At 42.8% G+C, this 13,609-nt stretch overlaps 1 protein-coding gene across 1 annotated transcript in view; it reads right to left on the reverse strand.

Annotated features, from left to right (window-relative positions):
- Positions 1–1,165: 1,165 nt before the first annotated feature.
- MSN (moesin) overlaps positions 1,166–13,609 on the reverse strand; it is a 38,367-nt gene continuing 25,923 nt past the window's right edge. Inside the window, exons 3-13 of the mRNA XM_062502696.1 lie at positions 8,649–8,744; positions 7,849–8,123; positions 7,306–7,389; positions 6,836–6,982; positions 6,290–6,386; positions 5,082–5,245; positions 4,489–4,619; positions 3,688–3,848; positions 3,111–3,203; positions 2,461–2,694; positions 1,166–1,441 (exon numbers count right to left, since the gene is read on the reverse strand). Coding sequence (XP_062358680.1) covers positions 1,277–1,441; positions 2,461–2,694; positions 3,111–3,203; positions 3,688–3,848; positions 4,489–4,619; positions 5,082–5,245; positions 6,290–6,386; positions 6,836–6,982; positions 7,306–7,389; positions 7,849–8,123; positions 8,649–8,744 — 1,647 coding nt within the window. The 3' untranslated portion in view covers positions 1,166–1,276. The remainder of the gene's footprint in view (positions 1,442–2,460; positions 2,695–3,110; positions 3,204–3,687; positions 3,849–4,488; positions 4,620–5,081; positions 5,246–6,289; positions 6,387–6,835; positions 6,983–7,305; positions 7,390–7,848; positions 8,124–8,648; positions 8,745–13,609) is intronic.

Consider the following 13,609-nt stretch of genomic DNA (forward strand, 5'->3'; position numbering starts at 1 on the left):
TATTTGTATCCCATTTCTAAGAGAAAGCCTTCTGTTCTCAAAGCTACAAAAGGCCAAAACATCCTTCTGGGGAAGGAAAAGCATTTGAGCCAGGGATGTGGCAGACTGCTAGTGAGGATTAAGAAAGCAATTGGACAAATGTCTCAGGATCCTCTCCCCTCAAATGCTGCTTGAAGCCAGGGAAGACAGATGCAGTCTTGTACATGACCAAAATACGTGAGCAATTTTTGGTCCCCAGCTGCTGATCACTTGTTATGATTGCATCTAGTTTAAACTGAAGGTATCTGAGCTACAGTAGATCTATACACAGTCATAAGGCACCAACAACTATGTGCTAAAAAGGCCTCTTATGGAAAAAACCTGAAATCTTGTTCACGTAACTAGAAAAGTATCTGTTCAGCAAGGGAAAATACAGCTACAATAATTTTTAGCCTTTTACATTTCTACCTCCTACTTCAGGTTTTCATTGGCAAAACCAAAAAGGAAGGCAGTGTACTTTAGCTATCTCTGCCTCACTGGTTACATTGAGGTCAGACAAGTGATAGTGAACAAAGACATTGACCAGAGAAAAACCTCTGGAAAGCAGGGAATTTGGGGCTTCAAACCACACTGTATCAGTGGAAATACTCCAAAGGCCTCCTCATGATTAGGAAATTGAAAGCTCCATCATTAAGCAACAAAAGGTAACACCAGCAGGAACACCACAGAATCTGTTTGGTCTGCTTATTTTTGTAGGACAAAAGCTTTGGTCTTTCAGAGAGAAAGTCTATATTTTACCTTCAATCCTTCTTCCTAAGCTCCAATCTCCCCTTTTTAACTAACATGATTCAGACTCTGGGTTAAGTTAGAAATTCAGACCCTGGCCACTAAGCTTAATCCTGAAGTTTGCACAGGTTAGTAGGAAGGCAGAGTATCAGACTGTCAGCTCTTGACTGTACATAATGCAGTACAAGTGTCTGCTGGTCTCCACACACAACAGGAGAAGACAGCAACACAGCCACCTCAGTGGGCAAACCCAACACACTAGGATTTACCCCAAGCCAAACAACTTCAGATTTGCCCCAATCCATGTTTGCTTTCCCAAGCCACCCCAGTTAGACATAATTACTATTCTTTCTTTTGTCACTTAAACTCCAGCATTTGCCCAAAACTTGATAAATAAGACCATGGTCACTCTTCTGTAGTGGTTCCAGCATAGCACGATTATGAGTGAATGATGGGAGAGGATGGGAAAGAGGGGAGAAGAGAGTGCAGGGCAGCAGGTGCAGGGGAGAGTTTACATGGACTCGAACTCATCAATGCGCTGCTTGGTGTTTCCCTGCCGAATCTGACGGAGGGTCTTGTACTTGTCTCGGCCGAGGCGCATGTTCTCGGCGTGGATCATGTCATTTGCTGTCTTCTTGGTTTCATCCCGAGCGTTTGCCAGCTCTGAGGAAAGAGCCTTTGGAGGAGGAGAAACAGACAGCAACAGGTTAGTACGTGCCAAGACTCAAAGCTGGACAAGGAGATTTCCTGCAGATCCTCCAAAAGATTCAGTGTCTATAGAGACAGGAAACCTACAAGCCCCAGTGTATTCTTCTGGGCAACCTGCTCTAGCTGACCTTGCTTGAGCAAGGAAGTGGAGTTAGATGATCTCATGGAGGCCCCTCCGTTCTAAATAAATATGCTTTTTGTGGAAGTTAATATTTCTCCCTAACTTTTGAAGGTAGAAAACATCTAGCAATCTGTCACCTATTTGCCTTCATCTAGCACAGTTAAAGATTGTCTCCAATGTCTGTACTTTAAAAGAACAGCCATGTGGAGTGATCCCTGAAGACAGCAAGAGCATCTTGCAGAATTTGAGGAATTACTAGCTTTCCATCAGAAAAGAAACTTGCTGCAGAAGATAAAATGCATGTCTACCCCCCGTGTATAACTACCACAGTACAATGAAGAATAAGCAAAGCCTGGTGCAAGTCAGGCACCACAACTTAATGCTTGGAACTGGACAACAGAACACTGGAGTTCCTCACAAGAAGATGGTGCAGTAGTGCTGTCTCTGTGCTGAGCACTTGCGGGCTACTCCAGGGTTTTGCAATGCAGAGTTTTGCAATGCAACCCAGACTTGACAGAGACAGCTTCTGGGTAGGAATCAGATCAAGTTCTTCAATTCATTGCAGCCAGGGCTATGAACAACTGTCAGGTGGTTGGCAATACTCACAAAGCACATAACATCTGACAGATGCTACTTGTTGGCACTTCTTCAAAGTACTTCACTGCTTCCAGTAAAATGGAAGTCAAGTGCCAGGAGACAAGATGCGTCTCTCTACTCGGTGGTTAAGCAGCCATCTGGCAAGATCGTGATCATCTCTCTCCCCTGCTTCTCCCCTCATTTTTTAAATAACCTCCCAGCTGCAAGAAATGTTGAGAAAAGTAGAAGCAGCACCTGCACACACACACACTCTGCTGCCAGCCTCTTACCTTCAAGTGTTTCTGGACCCGCTCATTCTTCTCTGCTTCAGTGGTGCGCTCCTCCTCACTGCGGTCCTTGATGGTGGCCTCTGACCGTAACTCAGCACTGGCTTCTGCTGCATTCTCATCCTGCTCATCATCATGCTCGTTCTCAGCATGCATGGGTTCAGTGACATGAGGGGTGCTCATGGCAGTCTTCAACTCCTCTTTGGTCTTCTCTAGGTCCTCCTGCACCCTCTGTGCCTGCAGTAGGATATACCACAGTGAGGCAGTCAGTATAATCCTGAGTGCCTGCAACTTCTCGCAGAAGCACCACCTGGTGCTTGTTACAGGAAACCTTGCACCTCTGAAGGGGTATATTCCAAAGCTACTCAGCCACCACGATTTGCAAAATTTTCTGCCGGATAACACTTCAGAGATTTGAAGAATGGTTACTGTTAATGGAAAATGGGCTACAGGTCTAATTAGTCAAAAAATTGCAACATGGAGTTGGAATAAGTCACCCATTCCATGGAGAAAACCAAAGCTGCGTGTTTAGAACAGCCCCAAGCTTGCAGGTATTGAGTCTAGTGTGGAATCTAGTGCAGTAGTTTAGGTTACAATCCAGAACAAACAGCAATTCCACAAAAAGTATGCCATTTGCTCAGATTCTACTTTACCTTATGCTGCCACTCCTGTGCCTCGCTCTCCTTCTTCTGCCTGGCCAGCTCCAGCTGTGTGATCCTAGCTGTGAGTTCTGCCATCTCAGCAGCCTGCAGAAGAAAGGCTTTTAGTGGAAACAAAACCCAAGGTAATTGCTGAGTGAAGCATTTCAATCAAGTCTTAAATGAAAACTCATATTTTTAGTTATAAGAAAGCCTTCCTGTTAACTTCAGTTCCACCAATACCTCCATGATGAAAGGGGAAAGGAAGCCAAAAAACTGTGTTTCATTGTGGGTTAGTTTTGTTTGGTTGTTGGGTTGGTCCTTTTTCCTTCTCCCCAAAACAGAGCTATAAAACTCAGTTCTCTGAATTCAAACCAGGGAAAGCTACACTTTATCACACACACACAAAAAAGGCAAAAAGCTGTACAAATACACTTGTATTTATGTTTATTTTCACCTACTTGAGGATAAAAATTAAAGAACCTATGAATATAGTACTTCCTCACTACATTCATAGTCTGGTTTGCTTCAAAAGCTTAGATGCTTCCCCTTTCTCTATTTTCCCTTCTTGATTTTCAGTTCACCAACTTACCAACTGCTCCTGGGTCTTTTGTTGATCATGGGATGCTCTCAATAGGGCCTCCTTTGCCTCTTCTGCTTCTCTACGTTCCTTAGCCAGTTTCTCTGCTTCCTCCTGAGCTCGTTTTCTCTCCTGTTCCAGCTCCAGAGCTCTGCGGGTCTGTTCTTCCAATTCTGAAAAATAGGGGAGCACATTTCAAGACAGATCAAGTAAAGAAATGCAGTAGAAGAGGAAAGCTTGTGTGGATAAGGGTTTTCTTTCAGATGGACAGATAAGGGAGGGATGCAAGCAACTGTCCCTTTTTCCTATCCTTTACATTTCACCTGGAGCTGGAAGACTAAAGGTCAGGCCCACCCCCAAAGGATTTGTGGGGAAGCACCCATCCCAAAATTGCATATCCAAGGGCAGAGAAGCATTCAGTATTTTGCTTGGGCATCACTATACTAACTCTAGCCAAGCAATTAGATAGTAAATCACCACAGCAATGACTGGTGTGACCCCTGCTACACTTTTTGACTCCTTCTTCTACAGATATGCTGGGATAAAGCTTCCAGCCAGCACAGGAACAATGGCAAGGTATTTCCACTGCCAAGAGAGGTATCTTGGCAGTTAGCCATTTCTTTAAAGCAAATCATTTTTCAGCAACTGCATATGGAGGGCTTACACCTCACTTCAGGAGGCCAAACCAGGGCCCTAACACCAGTTAGCACACAACACTAGAGAGACAAATTACTCAGAGATGCTCATAGCTTCACTATTTGAACCCTTCTCATTCAGACTATTTGCCAAAGAAACACAAAAACTTCCTATTACCTTGCTGAGCTTTCTTGGTTTGCTCCTCAATTTGCTTGAGTCTCTCCATTAGCTCCTCCTTCTCACGCTCTATCTTCTCCTTCTCCTTTTCTGCCAACTCCCTCTTCTTCTTCTCATTCTCCAGCAGGGCTCTGATGGAGGGAAGTCAAAATGTCATTTTAAACCAACTATCACCCAAATTGGAGCACTTTCTAGTAAACACAAAAAGAGCACACACAAGACATGCACTACAGCACTCAGATAATGAGCTTTACTCCAGATGTACCGCTTCATAGAATTGCAAAAATAAAAAGCTCTGCTGGCACCCATCTCAATGACAAGTTAATAATAGCAGTACTATAAGGGAAATCTCCACATTTCAAGGTATGTACTAGTCCCATCAAACGGATAGACAAACTTTTAAAGTCCAAGAAAGTAATGGGGAGTGGCACTTCTGATGAGTACCATTACTATCAACTCATTATACTTACTGAAACAGAAAGCAACCTGCTCTATTTTTGGCTCAATCAGATTAAGGTGCTGCCAGCCATTTATCGAGAACACGATGCTACGCAGTGATTAGTCACACCCAGGTTACTCAGAGCCCTACCAACCTCTCCATCTGTTTCTGGTGTTTCTCTTCCCGAGCCTGTGCCTTCATCTGCTGCACCTCAATGGTATCTGGTTTACGTCTGCGCATGTAGAGCTCGTGGTTCCCCATGCAAAGTGCCAAGATTCGTTTGTTAATCCGTAACCGAGGGGCATAGAATACAAAGTCCTGGGGACAAGAAAAAGGCAGCATTAGACCTGTTCTTTCAGCATAAGAAGCCCCTTGTGTATGCACCACAACTTTTTAGAGTTGCCAGCCAGCTCCTCTTAATAACATCTAATTTATTGGTGGTGGCAGTTAGACACTTCTTTCTGGAATGGATTTCAACCTGACAAACACACCCAGGGCAGCAGCAGGCAGTGTGTCATTCCAGCGTTGTGGGTTTCACTGTAACACAGCCTTAGCACCAAGCACACAGCGTCTTAGCAACACCATGTCATTACAAACACCAGCAGGGCTGGTTTAACAGGCACACCAAGTCCTAGGCTTCTCCCACCTTCTTTCCCACTTCAATTATCTGTACAATAGCCTGGCCAGCCACACTGAATGTAATGGCTTGGCTTATTCCAGAAAGGGTGTTAAATTTTACAATCAATGGATAAATAACTTTGCTCCTTGTTAACAGAAAAACAGCAGCAGGGAAATGCTTTCAAGCAGCAATGGAACAAGAATGACCAGAAGAACAGAAGGTACTGGCTAGCACAGGAAATTGATAGGCCTTAAAGATGAAAGCAATTACATTCAATATAAATTCACAGGGAAAAAACATCTTCCAGCCTACCCTACAAAATGACCTAAAGCTTCTGCTCTAAGTAAGGTAAAAACCTTCAAAAGACCATCCCACACACTATTAAAGCCAACAGACTGCAAAGGAAACATCCACAGCTAACAGAGGTACCTCAGTTCCTTAACTGTATTATCAGGGAATCTGAGCAATATTAGGAGAATCACAAACCCTAAGCAAAGAGCTACTCCCTGCCACTGACCTTAAAAGTTAAAGCTTATACTAAATTTCAGCCCTCTTAGCCAGAAAAAAATCATAACTATCACTTGCCTACCCTGAACAGATCTCCCTGCTTACATCAGCATTAATGCTCTTGATGAAAAGATTCTGTGCAAAAATCCCCAAAAAGCCCCTAAAACCAAACCCACAGAAATCACTCAGCTAAGAAACTGAAAGTTCAATAGCTTAATATGAATCTTGCTTCTTACTGGTGCTTTCTTGTCAATAGGCTTAATAACAAATTTCTTGTCATTGAATGAGATATTTCTGATCTCACTCCAAGGGAATCCGATTTTCGGTGTTAGCCTGCAGAAATAGGAAGCAAAAAGAAATAAGAGAACCCAAAGTCATTCCAAATTCTTGACTTAGAAAAAACAGCTCAAAACTATACCAAATCCTCCCTTGTATTTCAGTGCTCTTAAGGTAGTTGAAAAGTAGTTACACAGATGAAATATAAACATAAGCAGTTTTTCACTCCCACTTTTTTGGTTTTTCATTCAGAAAACATAACTGGAGAACCCATCTATAGCAGGAAGACTAGGGATACAAGTGAAATTATCTTGAAAAGATTTGCCAATTTCTTGTTGGTCTGAAGAAGCACATTTTTTGGATTATTCTGGCACTGTCAAAAACACAGCCAAGTATGATACAGAAATTGTGGAGTTTAAAGATTTGAATTCCAGGAGAGATTGATTTTGAATGACTATATTGAAAAGGACCTGAAGGCAATGATGAAGAGAGAGGGTTTTTATTACCTATCATTCTGCTCATAAATGTTGAGTCCAAGAGCATCTACACCTAGCCAGAGCTCAGAACCTTTCTTGTTCTTTATGCTGAAGTAGTTCACACCATACATTTCCAGATCTTGTGCAATTTTCAGGTACTCCAAGACAGCATCTTCTCTGCAGCATGTAAAAAGAAAGCAGATATTCTTTTTTGAATCTTTAAGCCATTACAACAAGAAGGTGCTATCTTCCCACGTGAAGTGAGCAGCAGCAAGCTGGCAAATATTCTAAGCTTCACCCTAGTAGATAATTACAAACTCTATAAACTCAATCTTGTTTTACTAAGAACAGCCAGCTGATGTGGACCAGCAAGAGCAGAAGCATGTGAACCTAGTTATTCTGAGCAAAATAACCTGAAGAATGTTGACTTATCCTGAAGCAAGTCACAGGTTTCTGTATGCATTTGTACATTACACAATAATTCATGCTGCATCAGTTACCTAATCATTCCTCGATGTTCCTCATGCCACACCTGGATCCTCTCCTCCCACTGGTCCTTGTTAAGCTTGTGCTGCTCCAAAACTCTAAAAAGAGTATTCATGGGATGTTTAAAACCAAGCACTACATACATGCACACACACAATCACATCACTGTATAATAAGGCTCCATTAAATACTCCACTGGCATCAGAGGTCCCCCAAAAAATTATTCAAAGAAATACACTTTTATTAAAAGGCTAGATAGACACACAATGGTCAGTGTTCAGACTTCTAACAAATAAATTCTACTCAGTTTTGCTTCTCCTCGTAGCATATTTTGTTTTGGACCTTCTCTCACTACTTCTGATTAGAGTTTCAGAGTAGCAATAGGAATTTTAAGGTTAAAGCTCTTAATTGAATACTAATCTAAATGTTCAAAGTGGCTCAAGACTATATTTTATCCTGAGCATTTCAATCAAAACAACCCCTACATTTAAAAAAAAAAAAAAAAATCACAAACCCTATAAGACAGAGAATGTCTAAGGCTATCCAGGTTCACTTGCCTTTGTGGGAGCAGTTTATCACTAGCAAGGTAGCCAGACTTGTGCACATCTTTGTTGAAATCTCCATATTTGGACTGGACAGCATAAGAAGCCAGCAGGACAGCTGTTTCTGGAGGACAGTAAATGTCATCATTCAGAATTGCCTCCTTCACTTGGAGAAAGAAAAGGCGCTGTGTGATGTCCTGGATCAGCTCTTCTGCCACATCTTCTGGGTAGAACTTGGCACGGAATTTGAAAAGCAGGGGGCTTTCTTTACGTACATCCTGTGCTGTTACCTGGAACAGAGTTAGCAGATCTTATAGCTTCTATACCAAATGAAGGGGAGCAAGTTACAAACAGGAAGATAAGAATGCACTAGAACAAAAATTTCTCCTTGACAATGCAGAAGAGAGTGCGCAGAAAAGCAAGGATTTTCAATTATTTACTGCTAAATACCTCATCACTTCTCCCCACTGGACTTACACAAGCCAGTAGTTATGACCAGTGGTAGCTAAGTTACTTTCCAGGTTTTTCCCAAGCCAAAATGCTCACATGAGCACATCAGTGTTTCACCAGGAAGGGTAACAGACTTGGCCCGGTAACAAACAGAGCTAGATGCAGGACCAGGTCAGATCCCACAGCTCCTCATAACCTGAGGAGGGAGTGTGTGCACTCCATAACACCATCCCACTGATCCTGAAGTACCTGAGGCACAAAGATAAACAACAGATCCTTGACAGAAGTATGGAGACTGAATTTGCCCCTGCACTCTCACAGAAGTGGGGAAAAAAAAAAAAGGCAAAATCTTGAAGCAAACATACCTTTTTGTTCAATTTTAGCCATGTTGAAAAACCCTTGGTGTCTTGATACTGAAGTCCAAAAAACCAGACTTCTCGCAAACCAATTGTCTTAACAACCTGAAAGAAAAGTGATTATTAACAAGACCCCCAAATAGACTGAACTTACCAGTGTCTGAGAACATGTTAGAGGTAACTTCAGGCAAAGACAGACTGCCCTGACCACCTGCCTCTCCTGCTGCAGTGCACAGAAAGATGACTTGGCAACTAAGAGGTCTTAAGTGGATGTGTTGTAAAATTATTTCTTCTCCTTCAGCTCTTTAAGGCTTGTTGCTATTTATAAGCAACAGCTGGGACATTTTTTTCAGCTACTTACAAGCCAACATGTATAGCCAAAATACAATGCAACAGCTCTGACAGGTTTAGTAACTGCCAGGAATGAGGAACACAGCTCCATTTTCAGGTACACCCCACACTTAGCATGCAAATGTACTATTCCTGGGCAAGTCATAAATCACCCTGCTAGGCTGTGCTACTTTAAGATTTGTTTCTACTCCACTGATAGCTATAAGACAGGCCTTCCATACAGCTCTTTAGAGCAGCACCATTAAGAGGAAATGCCAAGGCTAAATCCATATGCTACTCCTTGTGCCAGGACAAAGAGCCACCACAGACATTAAGTACACCACCCTGTAAGCTCACTTGATAGTTACTTCCCTAGCACACGAGGCATGCTATGTAAATAAGAATTAAGGCTTTAAAGACATGTTGAGACAAGAGGCAAGAGCCTCATGGTGGGGCACCAAGATTACTGCAGTACAGTGGCATTGTTGGTTAAAAGGAGGGGGAAGTTTCTCCAAAGCCTGGCATCCCCCTTTGTGCCCTGAAAAACCTGAGACATGCCACAGGGTGCAACAAGTCTACACAGTGAATCTCCCCCACATCCTGAAGACCCAGGAGGTGGTCTGATACTGGTAAACAAGGCACCCACTGGTCACCTCCAATACTGGACAAGAAAGAGGAAGGAAGAAGACATTTGTCCTCAGGTTGATGTGATTCCTAAAGTACAACACTGTCAACCATTTTCACATTCAACATGGGCTTGATCAGAGCTTCCCCCTTTCAAAGGGGCTAACATAGATGGAGAAACTGAGACTTGCCCTGTGAAAACCATCTGCCAGGTCAGTTGATATAATTTTGTACTGCCTGAAGGTACACTCTTCTTCTTTCTAATGTGGTCTGTACTTTGGCAAGACACAACACTAAAGACATAGGTTCCCCACAAACACTTCACTAATTAGATTGTTTAGGGCTTGGATCAGATATTTCTTTTGGCCTTTCAAAAGCAGCATTAGTGTCTTTGTTCCTTTCAGGCAGAAAAACCAAATGCATTTTTCAGCATTGGTGGCACACACACACACAGACAAAACCTACACTAGGCCATGTAGTCCATGTACATCATCCCACTGGGGTTCATGGAATTATTCAGCCTGTCCTTGCTTGAACATGAACTGGAGAGCTGGGCTAGAGCCCCTGCAGATTCAGGGGAATGTAGGTCATTTCTGTATCACGCAGCAGGATGCACACAGCTAAGGAGGTTTTTGGAGAAGGATCAGGGTCTGCTGTGCACATGCAGTTTTGGTCACTGCAATATATGAATGATATTCATCTCTAATATTAAAGATATTAGAGAGGGTCCAAAGGGGGCAATAAAGATGAAGGATCTTGAGGGGAAGCCCTGTGAGGAGCAGCTGAGGGTACTTGGTCCATTCAGCCTGGAAAAGGCTGAGGGAGAACCTCATCACACTCTACAACTTCCTCGTGAGGGGAAGAGGAAGAGCAGACACGGATCACTTCCCTGTGGTGATCAGTGACCAAACCCAAGGGAATGCTCTGAAGCTGCTAGGGAAGGTTTAGGCTGGATACCTAATAAAAAAAATAAAAAGGAAAAAAAAAGATTTTCACCCAGAAGTTGGCTGGGCACTGACTCCCCACAGAAGTAATCACAGCACCAAGCTTGACAGAGTTCAAGAAACATTTGGACAATGCTCTCAGGCACATGGTGTAGTTCTTGAGGATGGTCCTGTGCAGGGCCAGGAGTTGGAGTCAATGATCCTTGTGGGTCCCTTCCAACCCAGCATATTCTGTGATTATGTGACTGGAAGCAGATGGTTCAAGGAGGGGAAGAAAGGCTGTCCTAGAGCCCAGGGATAGCTCTGTTCTTGGAAGCATTAACATATGAATGGGATGGAAGCTCCTCACTGGACTGCATGGGTCTGCTTTCCTCTCTTTCACTTGACAGCATCTTATGCTGGGAATTCAACAGGCTGGACTGCCAGCAAGGAGCTGAAAGGCTCCACACTGTGGTCCCACACAAAAGGACTTTTATTCCACATCAGAAGCCCGCACAGCAATAGCAGAGACAACAACGAGCTGGGGGCAGAGGAGAGGGGAGACTGCACAGCACTCACCATCACAGTCCCAAGCTGCCACTGAACTAAGGCAGGGAGGATAGTCCTCCTCCCTCCTCAGCTTTAGCAGGCTATTTAGTTCCATTCAGCAAGGGAAAAAGCATGAAGAAGAAACAGCTTTCTACAGCTGCAAGGAATCTGACTGGCAGCAGCATAATTATGTCTGGGGGTGTACAGCATTTGGAGCCCTAATGAACTGTGAGATGTTCCAAAAAAGCAAACAAAGCTTCCAAAAAAGCTACTGGCAGTGGCTAAGGATAGAGAAAGGTTGGCACAAGGGATGGGAGAATAGAGAGTACTGTTTAGCACAGACCACAATACTTTAATACCTAAAACCTATACTCATCGGGAGAGCAGCATCTTTTCTTCATGCCAGGGGGAGCATTAAGTCAGTCCCAAGGTCTTGTTTAGCCTGCTGGATATAGCTCAGTTTACAGTGGGCAACAGATTGGATGAAGCCTTAAAATCCAGCTGTCCCATAGTACTTTGACCAGCTACTACAAAACTCTTTAATTGAGTATTACCTTTAGCTTAAAATTCTACCTCAGTAAGCCATACAGATGTAGGGGAAAAGGTGCCTTTCTGGTGACTCACTTCATCCTCGGCAGAAAGCCTAAGCACATATTAGTAGGGTTTTTTTTTACCTATGTTCAGAGAAGAAACAGAAAATCTTCCAGGTAACCTTTTCTCTCACTCCTTCTTACTCCATGTTTCTTAGCTCTCCATGACAATTCCTGTCCTTCCCCTCAGCACTCACCCAACTCCCTCTGAACTATGTTCCTGCTGTTGGGTGCTGCTCCACAGCTGAAAGGGGAGCCATAAGCAGCCTCCTAAATGTACATTTTAGCATCAAGATGACAACTGAAAATGGATGTCATTTTCAGCCCAGGAAACACATCACCACACTGGCAAACACGTAGAAATTCTGATGAAAGCATTACTGACACACAGGCAAGACCAAAGCATGCAAGCAGAGGAAAAGGCATTCCACTTGGATCACGTTCCTGTATCAAAGGCCAAATCATCTCAGGCTGTATCATGGCCCAAGTGACTTGAATGTTTCCCCAGTTAAAGATGAGGTAGGTGTCTCTCTTTCTCTGACAGGCATGTCGAATACATCTGAGAGAAAACTGCCAGCTAACCTCATTGCTGGTGGAGCTCTGAACTGGTGCCACACCTGCAGTTTCATATGGCAGTCAAAAACAATTTAAAACGTGGTCTTCCAGGTACCCTAACTTAGTACCCAAGATAGGATCCATCTACAGCTACAAATATTAAACTGTTCCCCCTCCATTTAGCTGGTGGATGTACTTCTACTTTTCCCTTCCAAAGTGCTAAAAATGCCAGTGTGCTAAACTACAGGATCTTCAAGTTTTTATACTTCCTGCAGTTTGCCATTGACATCTTTAGCAACAAGCACTCCAGTTTTGGTTGGAACTACTGCTTTTCTAAAAGTCAGAAAGTTTCCACACGTTCCTGTGAAATTTGAGATACATTTCCATACCACTCAACCACAAGCCTTCATTACAAGAACAAGAGTTCTGGGGTTTGCTGGGCCAACCAGCCACTATCCTGAGACTTGCTGCTTTCTACCATGAAACTACCTTAGTGAGTTTTGGTTTCATGCTTTCACCTAGTGGATTAAGTGTTCCAGAGCCATTTCCTCCATGTTTAAACACTACTAGGTAGGACCTTACCAAGGCTAAAGATTTCTCTTACATGTTCCCTCCTCAAAAAGCTTAGTTTTCAGGCCATGAGACACCAACCACCTTTATTCCAAACACAGCTCAACTTGGATGGAGTTACTCAAAATTCAAGAGGGGTTTGATCAGCCTGTGTTGTAAGCTTAAGCAAACATGAAAGAAGTCTGACAATCTGGTACTCTACAAAACCACTAAATTCACTCCAACAGATGAACAAGAAGGAAGCTGTTAAGCATTACCAAGGCTTCCAGCTGCACGACTACCTCAGCCATGCAGATAGAAAACCAAGGCAAGACAAGCCAGGACACACAAACTCAGAATCTTAGGACATCTGAGGCTCTTCATGAAATCGGAAAAAACCTTAAGAATTAAAAGGAAAATGAAACAAAAATAATTCCCCCAACACACATTTCACTATGTGTAAGACTTAATGCTGAACATAAAAGAGAGCATCAGTGATCAGGTTTAAACTGTGCAGAGAGATGCTTATTGTTATAATTTTAATCCATATATAAGTGTATTTTTCCATTACAAGCTTAATTTTGACCCCAAAAGCTCACAATAATGAGGAAAAGCATCTTTGGAAGGTTAACCACATGTTTTTAAAGTTTGAAGTGATAGTTATTAAATTTATCATGTCATATTTTCTTTAATCTGTGACTTGTCTTCATGACTCTTAATTGGACAGAAGCCACCTTTAAGGAGATTGGATGCTCAATGATTCAAGCTAGAATAAATTTACCCCCCCCAAAAAAAACCAAAAAAACTTTTGAGAGGCAAAAAGTCAAAGCTGTCCACAGCAACAAGTAAC

This window comes from Cinclus cinclus, chromosome 15, assembly GCF_963662255.1.
Source record: "Cinclus cinclus chromosome 15, bCinCin1.1, whole genome shotgun sequence".
Lineage (NCBI taxonomy): Eukaryota > Metazoa > Chordata > Aves > Passeriformes > Cinclidae > Cinclus > Cinclus cinclus.